The sequence below is a fragment of the Scardinius erythrophthalmus genome (assembly GCF_964197995.2).
Source record: "Scardinius erythrophthalmus genome assembly, chromosome: 25".
Classification (NCBI taxonomy): domain Eukaryota; kingdom Metazoa; phylum Chordata; class Actinopteri; order Cypriniformes; family Leuciscidae; genus Scardinius; species Scardinius erythrophthalmus.
The window spans coordinates 3,489,544-3,515,161 of NC_138245.1; the positions used below are offsets into that span (position 1 = coordinate 3,489,544).

A 25,618-nucleotide genomic window follows, 5' to 3' on the forward strand; every position below is an offset into this window, starting at 1 on the left:
ATGGGAAGGTTTAGGGGTCGGGTTAGTGTGTGTGTGTGTGTGTGTGTGTGTGTGTGTGTGTGTGTGTGTGTGTGTAGGTTTAGGGGTCGGTTTAGTGTGTGTGTGTGTGTGTGTGTGTGTGTGTGTGTGTGTGTGTGTGTAGGTTTAGGGGTCGGGTTAGTGTGTATGTGTGTGTGTGTAGGTTTAGGGGTCGTGTTAGTGTAAGTGGAGAGAATATACAGTTTGTACAGTATAAACACCATTATGACAATGGAGAGTCCTCACAAAGATAGTAAACCAGTGTATGTGTGTGTGTGTGTGTTATGAATGCGCACAGCAGATGTGTCGCTCTAACAGTGTGTGTTTGTCTTCAGCTAACCGTGTGTGTAAGAAGGGCTACAAGCGCTGTGTGAACGGACGCTGTGTCAGTCACAGTCACTGGTGTAATGGCCGGGATGATTGCGGTGATAACTCTGATGAACTCTTCTGTAATGGTAAGACCACCTGTTCGTATACACTATGTTCTCCTTCCTTTGCTACACTGGCAGTTGTGATGTTTGGAATAATTAAGATTTAAAGAAGTCTCTTCTTCCCCCCAAGGCTGCATTTATTTGGTAAAAAATACAGTAAAAACTGTAATATTGTGAAATGTTATTACAATTTAAAACAGCTGTTTTCTATTTTAATATATTTTAAAGTGTAATTTATTCCTGTGATCAAAGCTGAATTTTCAGCATCATTACTCCAGTCTTCAGTGTCTCATGATCCTTCAGACATCACTCTAATATGATTATTTGATGATCAAGAAACATTTCTGATTATTATCAATGTTTTTGCTGCTTAATATTTGTGTGAAAACCATTCAAAAGTTTCAGGTAAGTGAGGAAAAAGAAAATAAATTAATACTTTTAGTCAACATGGATGCATTAAGTTGATCAAAAGTGACAGTAATGACAATGTTACAAATGTTTCAAATAAATGCTGTTCTTTTGAACTTTCTATTTATCAAAGAATCCTGAAAAAAGACAAAAACATGAAGCAAAAAAAAACTTTTTCCAACATTTATAATTAATAATTAAGCATCAGTATTAATTGATAATAATTGAGCACCAAATCAGCATATTAGAATGACTTATAAAAAAAAAAAAAATTATTCCAAACATTTGACTGGTTGTTTATCTTCAAATCCAGCGTAAAAGCTCATTTTATCCTATTACTTTTGAACTTTCTGAGGTTGCACAGTTTTATTTTCCCTTTATGACAACTCTAATGTTTGAATTCTAAAGCATTTTGATTCAACTGATGTCATTGTTAAACCTCCTGTAAAAATAAAATGATTTTAATGGTCGAAATGTCATATTTTGCCCCTAAATCAAAGGAAATCATTAGGAATCATTAGAAATAAAAATTTATAAAGATTCTTTTTTTGAACATTTGGTCAAATTCATTGTCACTGGCCTGTAATGTCTGGATAGTTATAGAATAATCTGGGACTCATTATTTATATAAATGTTTTGCAGCTGACCAGAGAAATTATTATTAACATGCAATATTTGTCATTTTTATGTCAAAACCACTATAAAAAAAACATTGTATTTCAGTAATTATTTGGGAAGTCTTCCAAATAGTCATGAAAGTACTGTCATTGAAATGGTCCTAAAATACGTTTAATTGTATTTTTTATTTAGAATTCTTTTTTGCACATGTTTTGGTGAGTTTTGCACTTTTACGAGTAGATTGTTCTGTGTGTGTGTGTGTGTGTGTGTGTTGTGCTGTAGCAACCCTGTGCACGGCGGATCAGTTTCAGTGCCGAGACGGGTCGTGTGTGTCAAACTCCAGTCGCTGTAATCAGGTGTTGGACTGTGAGGACGCCAGCGATGAGATGAACTGCTGTGAGTTACACGATTACATTTACATTCAGTATTGCAGACTTGCAGATTATCATCTAACTGTATCTGTGACATGCTGTTGATTACAGCAGACAATCAATTTAAAAAAGCACTCATATTAAAGGTCCCATTGTATGAAAATTTCACTTTATGAGGTTTTTTAACATTAATATGAGTTCCCCTGTAAACCAAGCCCTGGGTATGTTTGAGAAAATGAAAGCTCAGACGGGCGAATCTAGAATCTTCCCCTTATGTCGTCATTAGGGGAAAGGTCACCTCCCCTTTCTCTTCTTGGCCCACCCATGAGAAAATGAGCTACGCGAGCGCGATATTGGTTTTCCTCAAGAGACATCATGGCTTGCAAACGAGCGAAGCATGGCAGTCGCTCAGTGTTTGGATGTACAAATGAACACAAAAGTATTTTCTTAGTTCCTTCATCCGAGCCTCTCGTTCAGACAGATAATCTTTCTCTCAAAGTCGTTCAATACTGTTTATGCATCAGTAAATCAAGCCAGTGACTGAACAATCAACTTCACGCCGTTTCTCTTGGTAGGATGAAAATAATCTTATTTAAACTGTGATTAAAATATATACAGAAAGCGATCAAAGAACAATCCCTTTCCAATCGCCCAAGCTGTCAATCACACAGCGCGAGTTTATCTGGACACTTGCCAAAACTCGTTATGAAATCAGTGACGCTGTTACGCTGCACAACGAAGCTCTTACTGTACTTACCTCATGTTAGTGAGAGTGCAGAAACTGCGTTGCAATGATAAGATCTTCATTCACGCGATCAACGAGCTGTCATCTGCTCAATGCTCCTCACTGCAACCTTTTATGTGATGGGAATAGATCTAAATACTTAAAAAACTTCTCATGATTCGTTAATCCAGATAGCTGTAATAGTAAAAACGTATAATAGCTGTAATAGTAAAAGTATTCGAGAGAGTTCCACATGTAATGCGAGATATTTCATATGCAAGCATGTCAGCCAATCACAGCAGTGGGCGTTTACACTGAAGTCTCACAGCAGCCAATCACAGCAGTGGGCGTTTACACTGAAGTCTCACAGCAGCCAATCACAGCAGTGGGCGTTTACACTGAAGTCTCACAGCAGCCAATCACAGCAGTGGGCGTTTACACTGAAGTCTCACAGCAGCCAATCACAGCAGTGGGCGTTTACACTGAAGTCTCACACAGACACGCCCCTTCAAACAGAGCGTTCAAATCAGAGGCTAAAATCAGGCTAGGAAAAATGCCTTTTATTTCTAAATTATTAAAAATTTTGATCTTAAAAACATACTAACATTATGAGGGCACCTCAGGAAACATTATAAAATAATAAAATAATCAATGTCATGGGACCTTTAAAGTATAACGAAGTCAAATCTTGACAAGAAGTTTTTATTCAAATCTCTGAAGTTTGAAAATCTGCAGTTACACTTTTAAAAAAGTTTATTCATAACCAAAATAAACATTAGCAAGTCCTTCCTTGAAAGCTGCACACACTGTTCTTTGATTTCTTAAGCCATTGTGTCTTGTTTTCCAGCGGCTTCCGATTGTTCCAGTTATTTCCGTCTGGGTGTGAAAGGCGGCACTTATCAGCGGTGTGAGTTCACGACTCTGTGTTACGCTCCATCATGGGTGTGTGACGGAGCTAATGACTGCGGAGACTATTCAGACGAGAGGAACTGCCCAGGTAAACACTGTGCAGCCTTTTAAAGGGGCTTTCCTCTTCATTTTGAGCAATGAAAGTAAAATCTTGACAAGAAATGTTATTCAAACCTCTGAAGTTTGATTGCAAACTTTGGGATTTTAGAAGATCTGAGCACTTACAGTGTGTGCCGTGTGCTTTCCTCTCAATAACAAAATAAACAGAAAAGAAAACAGAAGATCAGAAAGCATCTGATCACAGCGATGTGGACATGTTTGCAACAGCTCTGAGATTCAGACTCCAGTCACGGCATGTTTATTTATAGCACTTTATACAATAGATTGCTTTAAAGCAGCAGCTTTATGGTATTAAACTAGGGCTGTGAAACGATTAATCGCATCCAAAAACAAAGTTTGTGTTCACATAATATATGTGTGTACTGTGCATAATTATTTTTTATATATAAATCCACACACATGCATGTATGTATTTAAGAAAAATTTGCTTATATATATATATATATATAATTTGTATTATATATAAAGATAAATATTTTATATATAAATAACACATTTTTGTTAAATATATACATGCATGTGTGTGGATTTATATACACAAAATAATTATGCACACTACACACACATATATTATGTGAACACAAACTTTGTTTTTGGATGCGATTAATCGTTTCACAGCCCTTTATTAAACATAAAAAACAGGGTCAGTGTCACTTTAAATTAGAATTACAACTTCAGTTTCTACTATAAAGCGGCTCTCCAGTGTGTTCATGTTTTTACTCACGTCTGACCAGAGTACCAGAGAAGATTTACACCTCAGAGCCACTCTTACAGATGGACGAGCTCCCATGGAGAAACATGAGATATTCTCCATCATTTTAATTTTAATTCATTTTAAAATCAAAAAATCGATTGAGATTCTGCTGTTATATTTAGAGTTGCAACTTAACCTGAGACAAAAGCTTGTGCTGTCTGTTTTTTGGCCCGATGATATGCAGGGTGGGCACCCGCTGGCAGAGACATAAGTCTGCACATATGCAGTGGATCAATGCTGGTTTAAAGGTTTTTACCCGCCGAGCAAACTTTTCCCTCAAGTTTGCTTTGACTCCTGAAACGAACTCCAAAAGAAGTTGTTTTGTGAGAAACTTATGAAGCCGAGGCACTCAAGATTAAAAGATCTAAAAAGCCTTTATTTACTTATGGCTTAAATAATGTATAAAACAGTTAGAAAAAAGCACACTGACACGTTGCGCTAACAAGCCTTCATCAGGCATCACGCTGTTTTTAAATTATTTATGTGTTGAGGCTTTTTAGATCTCTTAATCCTGAGTGCCTCCGCTTTATATGGTTTGCATGGAATAAACTATTCCTTATCCAAAAAGCTCCGGGAAAAGAAGATTGTATACCCAACTCTCTGCATTCTTGCTGATTTTGTTCAAAACGACGTCAAAACTCTCTTTTTTTCTTTTTCTTTTTATTCATCAGATAAAAAAAAGAGAAAGTGTCCATCAAACTCGTTCGCGTGTCCCAACGGTCGCTGCATCCCCATGAGCTGGACCTGTGATAAGGAGAACGACTGTGACAGTGGAGCTGACGAGCTGCACTGCGGTGAGTTTCAACAAACACTGGTCATTTACTCTTCCCCCGCCAGCATTTCAAAAAAAAAAGTTGCCAGCATTTTTGATCATGTTCACAAAACTTTCATGGCCCCCAGAACATTTTGTTGTGTGAATATCTGAACATACAAAAATTCAAAAGAAAGAACAGAGCCTCTCTCTTTAAAAAAAAAACATTTTATTCTAGCTTTACGCATTCTTTATTTATCAACACTTGACTGTGGGTAAGTTTCATGGAAAAAGCAATATTGTAATGAATAGTGTGACTGATCAATCACAGAAAGTTGTATCGTTGCACTGCAAAAAATGCTTTTCTTACTTAGTATTTTTGTCTTGTTTCCAGTCCAAATATCAAACATTTCTTGAATCAAGATCCATTTACTAAAGTATTTAAATGAAATAAGATGTTAAGTCTTGTTTTCTGGCGAAATAAATCAAAATTAAGTGAGTCTTTGCTTTAAAACAAGCAAAATTATCTGCCAATGGGGTAAGAAAAACAATCCTGTTTCTGTTTGAATTAAGATTATTTTTCTTACCCCATTGGCAGATAATTTTGCTCGTTTTAAGCAAAGACTCGCTTAATTTTGATTAATTCCCCTGGAAAACAGGACATAATATCTTATGGCATTTTGCTACTTTAGTAAATGCATCTTGATTTAAGAATCTTTTTGATATTTGGACTGGAAACAAGACAAAAATACTAAGCAAGAAAAGCATTTTTTGCAGTGTGGCTCAGAGACGAGGGATCCAAATGCAGATGAAGTGTAGGTAATAATAATAATTATAATCAAAATACACAAAAGCCATAAACCAGGGAAACAGAACAAACTAACAAGACATGTGTAAACAATTTATTGGGAGTGATGAAAGGAAGCAGGAACTGAAATGAATACAAACTAAGAGTCAACCCAATACAAGTCCACATAACAAAACAAGAGAATAAAGACGCAGTATTCATAATAAGAGTAATACCAGATTTTTTTATTTTTCCAAATGAGGTTTTGTCAGATTAATATAATTTCTTAAAGTTAAAGTCGCATGAAACAGAAGTTGCACTCGTCTTCTTCCCTGTTGTAATGTATATCTGAGTGAAACGGCTTCTGGAACAAGAACAAATGTGGGCGGGGCTTGAGTTTGTCTGTGGGGAATTGATTGGATGGTTGTGGTTTGCTATTGGCTGATCTTGTGTGAGTGACAGGTTGCCCCGCCCTCGTCATCAGAGAAGAGAAGAGATGCTGCAAGAGAGAGGGGAAGTTATTCTGATTCAAGATTACCTGGAACATGAATTTAAACAATAATGATATGCACCAATAAATAATTTAGAATAAATTCTGAAATATTGCATAAAAAAAAACAAGAATTGTCGATTTTGAATTAATTGTGACTTTAAGAACATATAAACACACTTTCAGATCTGTCCAGTTCATTCGAGGTCATTTGTTCCAGAATCTTTGAAATAAGTTTTGTCTATGAAGAATCTTGTGAATAATTCACTAACGGGTCGTTGAATTATTCTGCTCAGATAAGTTCTGCTCAGCGACGCAGTTTGAGTGTGGGAATCATCGCTGTATTTCCAGCAGCTGGGTGTGTGACGGAACGGATGACTGTGGAGACGGGTCAGATGAGGACAGCAGATGCAGTGAGTGCTCATACTTCAAAACAGCATGAAATGGGAGAAAGTATAACAAATAGCTTGACTGATGAATCACAGAGAATAAAACTTTTTTTTAAAGTGCCCCTATGATGCTATTTTAAAGGTTCCAGTGTTGTTTTGGCGTCTCCTACAACAGGTTTACATGCATCCAAGGTCAAAAAACACTTAATTTCCTCATAATCTCCACTGCAGCATCAGCTCTTTTCTCTCAGTGTCTGAAACGGTTCGATTAAAGATTTAGTCTCTCTAAACCCCGCCTCTCTGAGAGCTGCTCTGCTCTGATTGGTCAGATAACTCAATCTGTTGTGAGTGGTCGACCGTGTCAGAAACCAAACACACATTATCATATCTGAATTTCAGCTCTGGATCTTCCTCAGCTCTTGATACGAACAGTAACGATGCTGTCGGTTTTGCCGTATCAATCTCATCAAAGTGGATTTGCTCTGTCAGCAGAAAACAGCGTCTTCTCCACATGAACAACACGAACCAAACTCTTCCAGTCTCAGATAAACTACAGTGTTTGAGGGTCAAAGTAGACGTTGTTCACGGCAGCCAATGAAGAACATAGACTGGCATTATGCAAATCTGTTACAAACCTACGCAGATTCAGCAGGAAGTGAGACTGGAGTTACTGACGACTCGTTTCAGTTCAGAATCACTTCTTTCTTTCAGGAGACAAAAACCCAATTTATCTGCACTTTGAAACTTTCCAGACTTTTACATTCACAAACAGCTCTATTACACACTCCATGAAAGGGAATATCAGAAAAAGCATAACAGGGGCACTTTAACATAATAAGTGACATTGAACTATTCTAGAAATTGTTTTATGTGTCTGTGAATCATGTGTTTTTGACTCAGAGAATAAAACGTGCAGTGCGGACGCGTTCCAGTGTCCCGACTCACACAAGTGTGTCCCGCAGCGCTGGGTGTGTGATGGCGACAGAGACTGTCCGGACGGAGCCGACGAGAGTGTGAAGGCCGGCTGTGGTGAGTGGTCAAACACACCTCCTGCTTTTGTGCAAACACTGTGCGAATCACTCCTGCTAAACAGTTTGTTTCTTTTTTCATTTAGTGTTCAATAACACGTGTAAGGCGGGAGAGTTCATGTGCCAGAACAGACAGTGTATCGCCAAACATTTCATGTGTGACCACGACAACGACTGCGGCGACGGATCCGACGAATCTCAGGAGTGCGGTACGTTCAAGATTATTTCAAACAAGATGATTATAGATTCGTGAAATCCTTATTAAAGCTACAAAAGTTATTCAGTCAAGAGCAGTGAGTGATTTTCTTTCTTTTGTTCTTTGATTATTATTATTATTAAGTTTATTTAGATAGGGACAGATACAAATAACATAGATAAGCTTTAACAGTCATCTGATGTATGTATCATAGTGTTTTTAGCTAAAGCTAATTCAAGCTAATCATCCTTAACGTCAGACAGCTGCAGGTTTATTAGGTTTATTAGGCTGCTGTCACTTTAAGACCTGACGCACATGACGCAGATCTGACACGCATCCCGTTTTCCCACAACTCTTTACGCTCATGTAAGATTTTTTTCTGTGCGCACAAGTGTGTGTGAAACACACACACAGGAGATTTACAGACAGTAGTAATGCTCTGCCTTCTCTTTTGTATATCATTGTGCTTGAATGGTTTAAAAGCATTTGCATGAATAAGAGCATATGATTATCTAATGTAACGGATCCAAAGGATGACGGGAAAAATGGATGCTACTTTAATTGCATACAATATTTTTAATGCGCTTAACTGAAAATAATCAATTGTGTGCGTTAATACGTTAATATTGACAGCCCTAGTTGATTGCAATAAAATAAACATGAACTGAAATAAAATAAAGTATTATAATTCAGCTTGTTGCCAAAGCAACATTTCTCATTTTTGTTTATAGGTGCAGATAAAAATCAAATTCAAAATAAGTTTACACATTATTGATAGTCCACTATAGACATCCTACCAACTAAAGGTTACTTTGCATCTACATGTCAACTTACTCTCATTAGAGCATTAGTAGTGTTAGGTTATGGCTAATGGGTTAGTAGAGTAAGTTGACACGTAGTTGTAAAGTTACTTATAGTCAGTAGAATGTGTGTTAAACAGAAAGTCTATTAATACTCTAATGACTGCTATTGACAATTAGTTGGAAAGTTACTTATAAAATGTCTAAGTGTTACCCAAAATATTAATAAAAAATATAATAGTATATCATTGATAGTAGAATAACACTGCCTCTCGGCAATATTCGTTGCAAGGTTATTTTGCCTCGTGAACACTCCTTAAGAACAATATTGTTAAAATAAAAGAAGAATAAAACAGCAAAACTCTTTTACTGTTTTGTTACCCCTTACTACGGAAGTGATGCTTTAATAGGTTTGACTTCTCTGTATCATTTGAGATCTCATCAGTCTGTGTTCGTCTCTGTAGAGTATCCCGCGTGTAAGGCCAACGAGTTCCGCTGTGACAACGGCCGCTGCCTGATCCGGAAGTCATGGGAGTGTGACGGAGAGTTTGACTGCCATGATCACTCAGACGAAGCTCCCAAAAACCCTCACTGCGACAGCTCTGGTATGAACTAAATGCTAATCCAGCTCGATATCTGTGACCTTGTTCTAAATGACAGAGCCAACAAACTATCCAACAGTCTTTGTGGCGTCATGTAGAGTGAAACAGGACCAACCGAAATGAGAGCATTTGGGAGTCACAGAACAATGCTGGCACACTATTAAAATGTGACCCTGGGTCACAAAACCAGTCTCGAGTCGCACGGGTATATTTGTGGCAATAGCCAACAATACATTGTATGGGCCAAAATTATCGATTTTTTTGTTTAATGCCAAAAATCATTAGGATATTAAGTGAAGATCATGTTCCATGAAGATATTTAGTAAATTTCTTACCATAAATATATAAAACATTTATTTTTGTGAGTGGATGCAGCACAATCATCATCAGAAATGGAGAACTTTAAAGGTGATTTTCTCAATGTTTCGATTTTTATGCACCCTCAGATTCCAGATTTTCAGTAGTTGTATCTCGGCCAAATATTGTCATATCCTAACAATCCATACATCAATGGAAATCTTATTTCCATGCATAAATCTCAATTTCAACAAACTGACCCATGTGACTGGTTTTTTGGTCCAGGGTCACAAATATCAAAATAAAACTAAGTATTTTTGGAAAGGCTTTGGAAAACATGTCCTAATGGTTATACTAGAAACCTGCAGGGCTCTCGCGGGCTGGACCAGTTCAATCTGCACATGCATTTAATGATTCTTTCTTTTTTTCCTTCAAGCAGAAAAGAAGTGTAATGAAACGGCGTATGCGTGTGGGAACGGTAAATGCATCAGTGAGATGTTACTGTGCAATCGTAACGATGACTGCGGCGATGGATCGGACGAGCTGAACTGCTTCATTAATGAGTGTCTGAACAGTAAACTGAGTGGATGCTCTCAGCTGTGCGAGGACCTGAAGATCGGATTCAAGGTAAAGGTCAAACTTATGGCACTTTCCCATGTTTAGAAAATAAACTTCTTTAAGGCAAGACACTACAGGTGAATAGGGTGAGAAAATTAACCAATATCACCATACTTCCACTGGTTATTGTTCACAGTATATTAAGTTTTGTGAAATGCAATGTTTAAATATGCACATAAGGAATAATCTAATTAAATATGCATTAATTTGCAAGGTTCAAAATTCTTGTTTCATTTTCATGACATAGTTCAAGGGGATTTTTCAGGGGCGGTCTCTTTTTATTACTGCATAATTCAGAAAATAATGTCAACAGCCAGAAAATGTTTTTAAGAATAAAACGTTATAAATCAGGTGGAAAAAACCTGAACAAACCCCGATGTAAAAACCTACAGAATATAAATGCATGAAAAACATGTTTTTGTCTGTAGTGTCTTGCTCTTAAAGGATTAGTTCACTTTCAAAAAAATTGTTGCTGATAATTTACTCACCCCAATGTCATCCAAGATATCCACTTCTTTCTTTCTTCAGTCGGAAAGAAATTAAGGTTTTTGAGGAAAACATTCCAGGATTTTTCTCCATATAATGGACTTCAATGGCAACCAACTATACCAATGTTCAAAGAAGGTTCAAATATCCGTCTCAGTGCAGCTTCAAAGTCTCGACACGATCCCAGTCGAGAAATAAGAGTCTAATCTAGTGAAACGATCTGTCATTTTCTAAAAAAAAAAAATATACATATACACTTTTCAACCACAAATGCTGTCTTGTACCATCTCTGAGATGCGCCACGCATTGCGCCATCACGTTGGAAAGGTCACGCATCACGTCATCTATCTAAGTTATTTGTCTGTGTTCTCCGGTTCAAAAAGGTTGGGAAGGGCGAAAAATGTCATCTCATTTTCTCTTCCAACTTCAAAATCGTCCGACATCTTTGTTTTAATTTATTATTATTATTTTTTTTTTTTTTTCGTGACCTTTCCAACGTGATGTCGTAATGCGTGGCGCATCTCAGAGATTGTACACGACGAGCATTTGTGGTTAAAAAGTATATAATTGTTTTGTTTTTTAGAAAATGACAGATCGTTTCGCTAGATTAGACCCTTATTTCTCGACTGGGATCGTGTCGAGACTTTGAAGCTGCATTGAGACGGACATTTGAACCTTCTGTGAACATTGGAATAATTGGTTGCCATTGAAGTCCATTATATGTAGAAAACCCCCTGAATGTTTTCCTCAAAAACCTTAATTTCTTTATGACTGAAGAAAGAAAGACGTGGATATCTTGGATGACATCGGGGTGAGTAAATTTTAAGCAAAAAATTTTTTGAATGTGTACTAATCCTTTAAAAATACTTTTTATTTACTTTTCACTGACACAATCTGATACTTACTTTTCTTTGTGTTTCTCTCTCCAGTGCAGATGCCACACTGGCTTTAGACTGAAGGATGATGGGAAGACCTGTGTAGATGTGGACGAGTGCTCCACCTCGTATCCCTGCACACAGCATTGCATCAACACACACGGCAGCTTCCGATGTGTGTGTGTGGACGGCTTCCAGCTCAGCCCCTCCGACCACACCATCTGCAAGTCCACCTCTGGTACGAGTCACTGTCATGGTCGGTTGCAGTAAAAATGAGATGAGAAGGATCTAAAGGGGAGTTTTTGAGTTGAGTTGAGTTGCATGTATCTTTAAATGCAAATGAGCTGCTGCGTACCGCCTCCCTTTCCAGAAGAGGGCGGAGCCTTTACAGCAAGTGCCTCGGATACATTTGGTTGGTTTTGATTATAATCTCATGCTCACATGACATCACATGAGTGTTAAACTAAGTTTTCTTTCACGTCTTATTGCACTTAACTTGTCTAATACACACAAGGTTGTGTCAAAAACACACAAAGATCACATAAACACAGTCGGTTATGTCTGTGAATTTAAACAGCAAGTAAAGTAATCACATATGTATATTAGATCTGTGTATTAAAGTGAAAGCAGTGTAATATACAGATACAGTACCTACTGCTATAGGCTGTTAAAGGGTAACTCTCGCCAAAATGCAAAAAAGAAAAAGAAAGGTTTTGAACAACTCACTGTCTCTGTGTCCGCCGGTGTTTTGTCAGTCAAAAATAGTCGATCTCCGAATGCGAATGAACTGACTCTGAATTTTAGTATTGCTTCTTATATGCGGATCCTTTTCAAATACAAAGTCAATATTGATTTTCACTAACGAGAAAACAACAAATTATCCGTGAATTTATATGGAACTAAGCTTTAGGAGCTTTCCATCTTTACTAAAGTTTCATGTTGTGTCGAGCCTTCTTAGTGTTTTAAAAATAGCCATTTTTTTATGCTATTATAGTCGTGCCCCAAGCACTCCCATTCAAAAGGCAATTTGACTGAAAACAAAAAATACGGTCTTTTTGCTTTTAAACGAAAGTTTGCCTCTGGTAGATTAACAAAAAGACCCTAGGTTGCATTTTGGCGAGAGTTCCCTTTAATATGAATCAAAAAGAAAAACAGAAAATCACTCACTGCTCTTTGACTGAATAACTTTAATAGCTTTAATAAGAATACATTTCTTACTTGAACGCTGCTGTTAAATACTCTGGTGAGGAGATAAACATGCCGGACTGTGTTCAGCTCACTGAGGGGCGGAGTCTACGCTAATTGGGCGGAGTCAGTCAGCAGTCGTGGGCGGGGCCTGTGTAATGTGAGCACATTCCTGAATGACTCATTTTGAGACATTATTTCAGATTTATGGGGAACATAAACAGAGTGGATGGATGCCACAATAGGGTGGTTGTGTACACACTGCGAACACATAAATACAGTACGTTCAAAAACGTATAAAAGTGAATTTTGCATAATAGGTCCTCTTTAACACTAAATAAAACACTCAAGGCAAGCAGGAACAAACAACTGTAAACACGGTGTGAACGCACCATGAACATAGACACAGATAATCCCTTATATTTGTGAGGCTCTAGGCTTGGATCCCTCACGGGGTCCCGAGTGTTTGTGTCATAGTTGTGCTCGCCATGATTCACACAAGACAGGCACTTGTCAGTACGACGAAGTGGGTATTATCTTTCCCATAGCGTCGCTATCTCCGACTCAGCACTTGAAAGGGAACCACAGATGCCTAAAAAAATAAACACTTAAATGTGTATTTTGAATGTCTTCTTTCCACAAGTCTGAAAGAAGTCAAGTAATGGAAGCAAAATAGCCTAAAATCTCAAACTTTACAAGTGCACGGTGTGTTTATTCATACCTGCAGTCATGAGAGTTTCTTTTTTACTTTAATATGTTTTCTTTTTCACTTCACTGTGTAGACGAGGAGCCGTTCCTCATCTTTGCCAACCGTTATTACTTGAGAAAGCTCAACTTGGATGGCTCAAACTACACACTTATAAAGCAGGTATGATTTGACACTAGCGCTAGTTTTTTTTAACTCTATTCTGTAACATTTCATTGCAGCTTTTCCTCATGAATTGTCTTCATTTGCAGGGTCTGAACAATGCTGTTGCGTTAGACTTCGACTACAGGCAGCAGATGATCTACTGGACAGATGTCACGACTCAAGGCAGCATGATACGCCGCATGCACATCAACGGCAGCAACGTTCAGGTGATCTGCATGTAACTGCATCTTCATTCAGCCTTACTGTGATGTCAGCCAAACGCTGGTTGAAACTAGACTTTCGTTCGGATTCTTTGGCAGGTTCTCCATCGCACATCTCTCAGTAACCCTGATGGCCTGGCTGTTGATTGGGTCAGTGGTAACCTGTACTGGTGTGATAAGGGACGGGACACTATCGAGGTGTCGAAGCTGGACGGAGCATACAGGACTGTTCTGGTCAACACTGGACTGAGGGAACCCAGAGCCGTAGCTGTGGACGTCCGCAATGGGTAAACAGTGAAAATTACCCTATTATGCTTTTTTGGGATATTTCTTTCAAAGTTAATCTTTGATTTTGTTAAGTTTCAAAGATCAAAGTGCAGATAAATGGAGTTTATCCACTTTGATGAGATGAATTACTGTTCGTATCACTAAGGATCAAGAGCTGAGGACGATCCGGAGCTGAAATTCAGATATGATAATGAGCGTTTGGTTTCTGACACGGTCGACCAATCACAACCGACTGGGCTGCCTGACCAATCAGAGCAGAGCAGCTCTCAGAGAGGCGGGGTTTAGAGAGACTGAATCCTTGATCGAACCGTTTCAGACATTGAGAAAAGAGCTGATGCTGCAGTGGATATTATGAGAAGATAAAAGTGTTTTTGACCTGTGATGCATGTACTGTAAACCTAATGAGACACCAAAACAACATTAGGAACCTTTAAAATAGCATAATAGGGACACTTTAATTGTTTGTTTGTTTTTCATTATTTTGTTCTCCTCTTCCTGTTTCTGCTAATATTCCTTGAAGGACGGTGAACTGAACGTGTCTTTATGATGTTTGTCTTTGTCAGGTACCTGTACTGGTCTGACTGGGGGGATAATCCTCATATCGGCCGCATTGGGATGGACGGCACCAACAGAAGTGTGATCGTACAGGACAAGATAACGTGGCCCAACGGTCTCACTCTGGACTTCATCAATGATCGCATCTACTGGGCCGATGCCAGAGAGGACTACATCGAGTTTGCCAGCTTAGACGGAACCAATAGACACACTGGTGAGAGAAAAGACACAAGCCATCTGGTAAACAGTCTGCAGGTTATCACAACCAATTTTGGTATTCAGTACAGCAGCGGGATTGTGCCTATAAACTGTAGTTAAGAAGATAATATAAGAAACTTACAAGTATACATTTTTGGAAGTGTGTGTATATATATATATACACATATGAATGTGTATATATAAATTTCGAGGGGGGATGGCGTTCCAGTTGAAAAAAAAAAAAAAAGGTTAACGTTATATATTTTGTTTTGCATTGCCTGCCTATATCTGCCGATTTCGGAGTCTCCAAATGAATCCATTCTGCAACTTTTAAATACATAATTAAATTTTTCAAAAACGAATTTATAGGCTTAAGTGCAGGGTCCGAAAGATGGTCGTTTTGTCGCTATGGTTACACTACACACACACGCACACACACACACACACCGTTGGCGGTGCGCTCAAAGTCATCTGTCAGTTGTGCAGTTACCCAAAATCTCCTGAATGAAGTTAAAACCCATCATGTCACTAGATGAAATAAAACCGACTAGCAAAAATACAGGAGGCTGCCTTATTCTTGTTCAGCTGCTTAATCTCGTTGTCAGTCGACCATGATCGTGCACCGCTCGCGCATGCTATGCGCATCTAGGTAGGCTACTCAGAACTCCGACACGGATAAATGTACGCAGCAATATATAATGAATGTTCCTGGGAGATCCGTATTGCGCGAGATGTGGAAGTGCGCAAAAGTTTGAACCTTCTACTGCCTTGAAAACAAAAAACAAAACAAAAACTCACGAGCTGCTGGCCGCCGCTGCAGCAGCAGATCAATTTTGTCAAGTTCAGCACAACGTTGGTTGTACAAAAAGTGTCCTGGCCTTGAATGACAAGGTAAGGAAAATATGTTTGGCACATTGTATGGGTCACTATATCATAACAAGGTAATACAATGTGTAATCAAGTGATGTCAATTCCAGCGTTATGGACGTGACATTTGCAGTAAAAACTTGAAATATAAATGCTCAGAAAATGCATTTAATACCAATATTGAAACTGTTTATATATCCATACTCCCTTAATAAGAGTCCAGACATTAGAAAAATATCAGTCTACACATGCGTTTTATATTTAATATGAGGGAAATAGGCTACACATGCCGTGGACGTGACACAAAAAATCTTTAACTTTTAGGTGGCAAAATATTTTTTTGTAATTCTGTGAATTACACTGCAAACCAAAGGACTACCCACCGGATGAAGAAGGGTCGGCTCTCCACAGAACATAACATATTCATTTTATTTTATTTTCATGTTCGCATTTATGTGGAAAAAACAATGTTACGGACGTGACCGCTCTGAAAGCGGCTCTAAAAGACTGCTTTAAAACTTTCACAGAGACCTCAAACAGAAAACACAAAGCCTTTCTTTAAAATGAATTTCGTTTTGTATTAATGATATCTTAATTTTAATCAATGTTTCATCAACCAATTGCTAGGATTTATTAATTAAGAAGTAAATATAGCAGACAATAGATAATCACCACACGGAGGCGCTGGCGCGTGAACTGGAGCTCGTCTCATAAATGAACCGAAACTCAGCGTGTAAGGTAGCCTACTTGCCTCACAGACCTGAGAAATATCTATAGAAAGCTTGAAATGTCTTCTTTTAAACAGAACCATTCAAAACGAAAGAAAGCAGACTGCTGCTTGTGTAATCCGTATGAAATGTGCATTTCTCTCTGGCGCGTTCACTACTGCGAAGATCGCGAGTCAGCATCGTCAACTTCATCTATGCAGGGCACTGACACAGAAAACACTTGTTTATTAAAGGTGGTATCAGCGATTTCAGGCCCAAACATAAATGATCACATTCATCTAATATTTCGCTAGCTGCACGCCCCATAAGCATGCTGTCAAAAAAACGCGTCTCTCTAGGTAGCCTAGGCTCTGAGATCCGCACACAAAAACAGTTGTTTTCACCCGTTTTAGCCAAACACTCAAAACCCAAACAAATAGTGTTCCAACCAATCACCGACAGGGGCGGGTGTTGTGAGGTTTTCGCGTGCAGCCGTCATAGGCAGCCGTGCACGAGCGCAAAACCTCACAACACCCGCCCCTGTCGATGATTGGTTGGAACACTTTATTTTGGTTTTGAGTGATGTTGATACCAACTGTTTTTGTGTGCGGATCTCAGAGCCTAGGCTACCTAGAGAGACGCGTTTTTTTGACAGCATGCTTATGGGGCGGGCAGCTAGCGAAATATTAGATGAATGTGATCATTTATGTTTGGGCCTGAAATCGCTGATACCACCTTTAATAAACAATTAAAATGTCTCCTTGCTATATTTTACATATTCATAATCATTACTTTTGCCGGTTATTTGTGACAGCTTTTAGGTGCTTTATTGGCAGTGCCACCCTTACATGTTACATGAACGCGTCACTGCATCAGCACCGAAAACATTTTTTTCAATCCCTGTTTTGGCAGGGGAAAAACTGATCAGAAAATGTAACGAAACATTGTAGAAATGTAGTGGAGTAGAAAGTATAATAATTGCTGCAAAATGTAACCTACCCAGTCTGTCACTGCATATACCCTCCATAAAAATGGAGACTTCAAGCTTTGTAAAGACACATGTTTCATGCCACAGTGACAAGCATTCGCGAGTTACAGATAATTTTCTGTCGCATTTCAGAATGAACTTCACTTTGAGAGAGACGGGACAACGCATCATGTTTATTTATATTTTATTTTACGAAAAACACAACGTTTTGTTTTTATTATTTGCAATAGCCGACCCCAGGGGGTTAAATGAAACATAAAATAAATAATTTATATAATTTAGTTATTATAGATTATAAAGGTTTTTAAACATCTGAAAGGTCATAAAGCCAGATGACCTCTATTTTTTTATTTTTTTTTAAATAGAGTCCGCCCAGTGAATTTTGCCCATTTCCACCACTGTATATGCATATGACAGATGATGAGGACATTGAACGGCAACGTCGCATGTCGTATTTTCAGGCTAATATTCATACAAAGTGAAGACATCACTGTTTAAAGCATATTGTACACCACTTTTTTACTGCCCATTTGTGGACAAACTATAGAACATCTAGCTTACAGAGGCTTCAAGTAGCTTACAATGATGCTATGAGAATTTTATTAAGGAGACCTAGATGGCATAGAGCAAGTGAGATGTTTTTGTGGGAGTTAACACATTTAAAGCTGTGTTACAGAATCTTATGTACAAATTTATCTGACTTAATGCTTCTAAAAATGAGATTACCATGGGTCTATCAAATATAAGGTTTAACACTACACAATATCAGTCTAAAGTGTGGAAACACTGATACTTTTGTATTTATGTAATGCATTGATGTATTTTTATTTTATCTTTTGTTTTTGTTATTGTTGTTGTTGTTTTATATTTTGGGTGTGTTTTAAAAAATTGGGCCATGAGTCTGTAATAAAGCTTTGATTGATATTAGTGACCCTGGACCACAAAACCCTTTGTCTTATGGGTACATTTTTTTAAATTGAGATGTATACATCACCTGAAATCTGATAAATAAGCTTTCCATTGATGAATCGTATGTTAGGATAGGACAATATTTGGCCGAGATACAACTATTTGAAAATCTGGAATCTGAGGGTGCAAAAAAATCAAAACATTGAGAAAATCGACTTTAAAGTTGTGCATTTATGTTGGCGATTGTGCTGCATTCATTCACAAAAATATATTTACAAAATATCTTCATGGAACATGATCTTTACTGAATATCCTAATGATTTTTGGCATAAAAGAAAAATTTATAATTTTGACCCATACAATGTATTGTTGGCTGTTGCCACAAATATACCCGTGCGACATGTGACTGGTTTTGTGGTCCAGGGTCACATATATAAATAACTTTACTACCATTAAAAGGTAAGAGTTTTGTTTTATTGTGTAAGGTTGCTACGTGTTTATTATGTTTGTGTAGTTAATAAAATCCCCATGTTTGTGTTGCAGTTTTGACTCAGGACATCCCGCACATATTCGCCATGACTATTTTTGAGGAGTACATCTACTGGACAGACTGGGAGACCAAGTCAATCAACAGAGCTCACAAAACACAGGGAACCAACAAGACCATGCTGATCAGCACACTCCACAGGCCCATGGACATCCACATCTACCACCCCTACAGACAGCCAGAAGGTCAGGACACGCATGAGCCGCGTTTACACCCAAATTACCCGGAACAATTTGTCCCTGGAACTTTTTTCCCCCAGATCTGTTAATGTCTGCGTTTCCACCATGATCTAAAGTACCGTAAAGATTAGGCAAATTAGTCCGGTGAGTAAGACTGCGCTACTTTACAGTTCCCGCTGGATTTCATCCTCTGAATTTAAGCTTAATAAAGCCTGAGCCTCGTCTTAATATTTCACCAATGCTGTGAGTTCGGGCATTTTATTTTGAAGCGAACGAACATTAGTTAAATTTATTTTAGGAAGAGGAAACCGACTTCCGCGAAATTTAAGTCTGTTTAGGATTCCGCCTCTAGAGCCCCTCCGTTTAACTTTCTTCTTTCTGTTTGTTGTATGGATAGGACAGATTATTTCAGAAGGTTCATGAAGGAACTTTGGTGGGGTTTTAACATTGTATCGGAATCTCAGCAGATCTTCGCGGCTGTAAAACATTTTCCTCATTAGTCCGTTGTTCCTTAGATTTCCCAAATCCACTCCTCTCCCAGCGCACAAACAGTCGATAGCGCATTTTAAAATCCAAAAACACAATGATAATCTTAAAAAGCATGTTGCTTTTAGAACGTAGACTGTTAGACCATTTTAAAACAAACAAACACACGAGCACACCAGCGTCTGGGGTCAGCACTTGCTACAAACAATTAATTCGATTTCTCTTTACTGACTTAAGTTTTTGCTGCTGTGACATTAGGATGAGATGAGTGTGAGTATATATCCGCGTTTTCCACCGCAGGAACTTTCCCCATGAGCTAGGTCCCTCGCAAGCAGGGACTTTCAGAGGGGAAAATATTTACCTGGAACTTCATTTAGACCCTGGTTCCTGCGGTCGAAACACACGAGTACCACCCCAAAGTCCCTAGCTCCTGGGGAAACGCGGCTATATACTCACACTCATCTCATCCAAATGTCACAGCAGCAAAAACTTAAGTCAGTAAAGAGAAATCGAATTAATTGTTTGAAGATGCCATTTGGTTGGTGTATTCTCTTACCCCAACACCCCAAACTCTCACTACTGGTTGAGCTGGAAAGTGATTGACAGATCTAAGCGGACCGCTCTCAATGTTTAGATGGTGTCTGTGAGGCTCAATGTTCACACTTTTGGTAGAGATAAACCCATGAATGGCATACTAATAGTCCTCAGTGAACAATAAACTGGGTTAAAGGTGCATTGTGTAATATTTAGGAGGATCTCTTGACAGAAATGCAATATCATATACATAACTATGTTTTCAGTGCTGTATAAAGACCTTACTTAATGAACCGTTATGTTTTTATGACCTTAGAATGAGCATTTCTCTCTACACACACCGCAGGTCCGCTTACATCGACATGTTTCTACAGTGGCCCTAAACGGACAAACGCGTTTTGTCACTATGTTGTTCTTCATGCAAAGATGCTACAGCTAAAGTCAGCGAATAAAACACTGACACAATGATGAACAAGTAACAATGATATTCGCAATAACATATTGTTTTACTAAATAATTAAGTAAACCTTATTTCTTAATTTATCTTTGTAAAGAAACCTATTGCTTAACCGGCTACTCTCTGCTGTCTCAGACAACGACATTACTTCCTGTCGGCCACCGTAACTTCTGTTGGGTGCAGTTCACAAACTCACCACTAGATGTCGCTAGAAATCACACACTGCACCTTTAAAAGATTGTAATTTAACATAAAAAAAATCTTAACAAACTTAAAATACACCTATAATCAGGGCCGTCGCTGGTGTATCCGGGGCTCGGGGCAGGTTGTTGGAGGGGGGAGTTGGTTGAATCACGGGGTTTGCCTTTGAATCGTCACCACCTTTCGTCCCGCTAGCGACGGCCCTGCCTGTAATGCTGTGTTCTCTTCTCTCCCATTAGTCACGAATCACCCATGTCAGACAGACAATGGCGGCTGCAGTAACTTGTGTCTGCTGTCTCCGGGTGGTGGCTATAAATGTGCCTGTCCAAATAACTTCTACCTGGCTGCTGATGGGAAACAGTGCATGTCGAACTGCACCGCCAGCCAGGTGAGGGCATGATCATGAGACTAGTTAAACCCAGCCTGACACAGAATAACACAGCTTTTCTCATTTGAAATATGTACCTGTGACATCTCTCCTCAGTTTGTGTGCAAGAATGACAAGTGTATCCCGTTCTGGTGGAAGTGTGACACTGAGGACGACTGCGGAGACCGGTCCGACGAGCCTGGCGACTGCCGTGAGTGATTGTGTGGATTGTAGGAGAGACGTTTCCACAGCCAAACCCATGTGTCATAAGAGCACATTTGTACATGTTTCTTCCAACAGCTGACTTTAAATGCAGACCCGGTCAGTTCCAGTGTGGCACTGGTATCTGTACAAACCCAGCGTACATCTGTGACGGAGACAACGACTGCCAGGATAACTCTGATGAGGCCAACTGCGGTAGGTTTTATGGACATGTTTCAAGTATCTGCACTTTTTCAGGTTTATTATTATTATTTTTTTGGCAAATTGTCACATTTGCATTCAATAGCAAATCTCAAATGAGCCCGACGAATCCGTGCACAAAACACGCTAAACAATCGGACGTTTCCAGTTGCCGTTGTTTTCGAGTCAACAACTCACTGATTCAATGATTCGTTCAGGGAAAGTCTGCTGTTAACAATTCACTAGATTGTTAATAGCTGCATTTCCATTACCCTTTAAATTGCGCAAATTGAAATTGCGAATTGAAAATACGCTCAATGGAAACACGTCAATTCCGCAAAAACTCCCATTTATCGCAAAAAAGTTTTTACACGAGGTGTTTTTCAGGGAATTCGAAAAATAAATATTTCGCAAAACTGCAATGGAAACAGTTTTTGCGCATTTACAGTCACCTGACTTGGATGACGCGGTGTGTTTGGACAGAATACGAGACAGAGTTTTTTATTAAACTCATATAAGACAGAAGAATTACAGGAATACTGGATTCTAAACCTCAAAGAAATGCCACAATCAAGACCTCGAAGCAGAAATGAGTGAGAAACACCTCATACACAGTATAAGGGTCTTTCCTTGCCATTAATGCTTGGATAACACGCCTACGTCTCTTTCCATTAATAATAATAATGTCTAGTGCGGTGGCTGTGGTATATATAAACCTACCAACGTCCATTGGCATGATTTTTGGAATTACTTATCGCGAGAGGAAAAAAATGACGTTTTAGTCGCATAACATCGGTTAATGGAAACGCGCCTAATGTCTGACTCAAAATGAGCAAAGAACTGGGAGGTCTTTGGTGCTTTAGTGTGTGCGCGACTGATGGAAAGTTTGAAAAGTTACTAATGTGGAATATTTGTATTGATTATAAATGAAAATCTTATTTAGGTCATGATTGTTGGTTATTTGTGAACTAAATCTGTGGACATATTTGTTTATTACCCTTAAACTCGTTGGCTTCTTTAGTTAAAAACTAGTAAAATTTGAAATAAGACAAAATAATGCCCATGCTGTAGCTGTTGACATAATGATGGAAATCTAGCATTTTTCCATATTCTATATCTTGTTTTACATATTCTTCCATATTCTCCATATTCATATTCTTAAAAGGTTCAAACATTTTGCCCCATGTGACGTTTTTATATTATAGCCTATACTATTTGTCACCACATATTTACAAACACGTTGTCTTAATTTTTTCTAAATGCTATATTCTATATTTTGTAATTGTTTGCATATATTGAAGTTTTAAGTTCTGATAGTGTATATTTTTGTATAAAAACAAGTACTTACTCAAGTAAAATTGTACTTTCACTGGAGTAATATTTATTAGGGTATCTGTCTCTGCAACTGAGTTACGGTTTGAAAATTCTAATCGGATGAGACTATAATCAAAGTATGTATATAAGTAATTATAAACATTTGTGACAAACAATATTAATACCGATAGTTGTGCTAGTGAGTGAACTTGACAGAAGATATGATTATTCTGATTATTGGATTAGTGGAAGTATTTATTCCAAACAACAAGAGTGTGTTATCATGTTGCTTTTGCTGCTGTTATATAAAAGCTTGACTTTTTGCCTGAGAACACCATATTATCTGTGGTAAGATTACTGTAACGCACTGCCCAGTTGTGTTATAAGTCTGTTTATGTGTGTGTGTGTTTTGCAGATATCCACGTGTGTTTACCCAGTCAGTTTAAATGCACGAATCCCAGTCGCTGTATCCCAGGAATATTCCGCTGTAACGGCCAGGACAACTGCGGGGAAGGAGAGGATGAGAAAGACTGCCGTGAGTTTCTTTAGGAAGATTATGAAAATAGCGCTGCTAAAAGAACGAGCATGTAAAGCCTTTTGTGGTTTAATAATCGCACAAGGCCATGTTGTGATTTTGATTATAATGTGATTCATTATAATTCCTGTCAAATTTTAAAAGAATAATATTCAGATGTTTTCACAACATTTATTGATTTGAGATCAGAAACTACCGTTGAAACTTTGGCGTTAGTAAGATTTTAGATTATTATTATTTTTACGTAATGCATGGACAACAAAAGCAACTAAATATACTTCACTCCTTAAGTTCACTCCTTGATGAAAATTCAGCTTTGATCACAGGAATAAATTACATTTGAATATATATTTACATAGAAAACAGCTATTTTAAATTGTATTTTTGATCAAATTGGGTTATGGTTAGCATGAGAGACTTTTTTAAAAAATATAAAGAAATCTCACAGACCCCAAACTTTTGAATGCTAGTATGCATTTGTATGCCACATGAATGCAGTGCATGAACATTGTTTAGTGTAGTTTAGTATGTTCAGTCGTAGCTTTAACACACACAAGTGAGAGTAATGTTTTTGAGAATGTGATTGAAGTATAACATGTTTATTTGTGTGTAGCGGAGGTGACGTGCGCACCGAACCAGTTTCAGTGTGCCATAACCAAGCGCTGTATCCCGCGTGTGTGGGTGTGTGACCGTGATAACGACTGCGTCGATGGATCCGACGAACCCGCCAACTGCAGTAAGTGGACACTCATTATATACAATATCTATTATCCCAAAATGGCTGAATATGTGCTGATATTATCATCAGTCGGTCACTTCTACTAGTTAAAGGGATAGTTCACCCAAAAAATGAAAATTAGCCCATGATTTACTCACCCTCAAGTCATCCTAGGTCTATATGACATTCTTCTTTCAGACGAATACAATAAGAGTTATATTAAAAAAATATTCTGGTTCTTCCAAGCCTTATAATGGCAGTGAATGGCTGTTTCTGTTTTGAAGTCCATAAAAGTGCATCTATCCATCATAAAAGTGCATCTGTCCATCATAAAAGTGCATCTATCCATGATAAAATGTATCTATCATGATAAAAGTGCATCTGTCCATCATAAAAGTGCATCTATCCATGATAAAATGTATCTATCATGATAAAAGTGCATCTATCCATCATAAGTGCATCTATCCATCATAAAAGTGCATCTATCCATGATAAAATGTATCTATCCATCATAAAAGTGCATCTATCATCATAAAAGTGCATCTATCCATCATAAAAGTATCTATCTATCATAAAAGTGCATCTGTCCATCATAAAAGTGCATCTATCATCATAAAAGTGCATCTATCCATCATAAAAGTGCATCTGTCCATCATAAAAGTGCATCTGTCCATCATAAAAGTGTATCTCTCCGTGATAAAATGTATCTATCCATCATAAAAGTGCATCTATCCATCATAAAAGTGTATCTATCCGTGATAAAATGTATCTATCCATCATAAAAGTGCATCTATCCATCATAAAAGTGCATCTGTCCATCATAAAAGTGCATCTATCCATCATAAAAGTGCATCTGTCCATCATAAAAGTGCATCTATCCATCATAAAAGTGCATCTATCATCATAAAAGTGTATCTATCCATGATAAAATGTATCTATCCATCATAAAAGTGCATCTATCTATCATAAAAGTGCATCTATCATCATAAAAGTGCATCTATCATCATAAAAGTGTATCTATCCATCATAAAAGTGCATCTGTCCATCATAAAAGTGCATCTATCCATCATAAAAGTGCATCTATCCATTATAAAAGTATCTATCCATCATAAAAGTGCATCTATCTATCATAAAAGTGCATCTATCATCATAAAAGTATATCTATCCATCATAAAAGTGCATCTATCCATCATAAAAGTGCATCTATCCATCATAAAAGTGCATCTATCTATCATAAAAGTGCATCTATCCATTATAAAAGTATCTATCCATCATAAAAGTGCATCTATCTATCATAAAAGTGCATCTATCCATCATAGAAGTATCTATCCATCATAAAAGTGCATCTATCCATCATAAAAGTGTATCTATCCATGATAAAAGTGCATCTGTCCATCATAAAAGTGTATCTATCCATCATAAAAGTGCATCTGTCCAT

General features: G+C 37.9%; 1 protein-coding gene across 4 annotated transcripts in view; it reads left to right on the forward strand.

The window, feature by feature from the left end:
• Nucleotides 1–25,618, forward strand: part of lrp1aa (low density lipoprotein receptor-related protein 1Aa) — a 180,492-nt gene that overhangs the window by 116,787 nt on the left and 38,087 nt on the right. For 2 of the 4 annotated variants that reach the window (XM_081356952.1, XM_081356954.1), the window contains exons 47-66: nt 354–473; nt 1,758–1,871; nt 3,418–3,567; nt 5,025–5,147; nt 6,678–6,794; nt 7,671–7,799; nt 7,885–8,007; nt 9,259–9,399; nt 10,130–10,320; nt 11,727–11,910; nt 13,640–13,725; nt 13,815–13,934; nt 14,028–14,215; nt 14,780–14,985; nt 18,984–19,172; nt 21,084–21,232; nt 21,329–21,422; nt 21,512–21,628; nt 23,343–23,462; nt 24,076–24,198. In XM_081356952.1, coding sequence (XP_081213078.1) covers nt 354–473; nt 1,758–1,871; nt 3,418–3,567; nt 5,025–5,147; nt 6,678–6,794; nt 7,671–7,799; nt 7,885–8,007; nt 9,259–9,399; nt 10,130–10,320; nt 11,727–11,910; nt 13,640–13,725; nt 13,815–13,934; nt 14,028–14,215; nt 14,780–14,985; nt 18,984–19,172; nt 21,084–21,232; nt 21,329–21,422; nt 21,512–21,628; nt 23,343–23,462; nt 24,076–24,198 — 2,784 coding nt within the window. The remainder of the gene's footprint in view (nt 1–353; nt 474–1,757; nt 1,872–3,417; nt 3,568–5,024; nt 5,148–6,677; nt 6,795–7,670; nt 7,800–7,884; nt 8,008–9,258; nt 9,400–10,129; nt 10,321–11,726; nt 11,911–13,639; nt 13,726–13,814; nt 13,935–14,027; nt 14,216–14,779; nt 14,986–18,983; nt 19,173–21,083; nt 21,233–21,328; nt 21,423–21,511; nt 21,629–23,342; nt 23,463–24,075; nt 24,199–25,618) is intronic. The other 2 variants (XM_081356953.1, XM_081356955.1) reach the window with 1 other exon arrangement.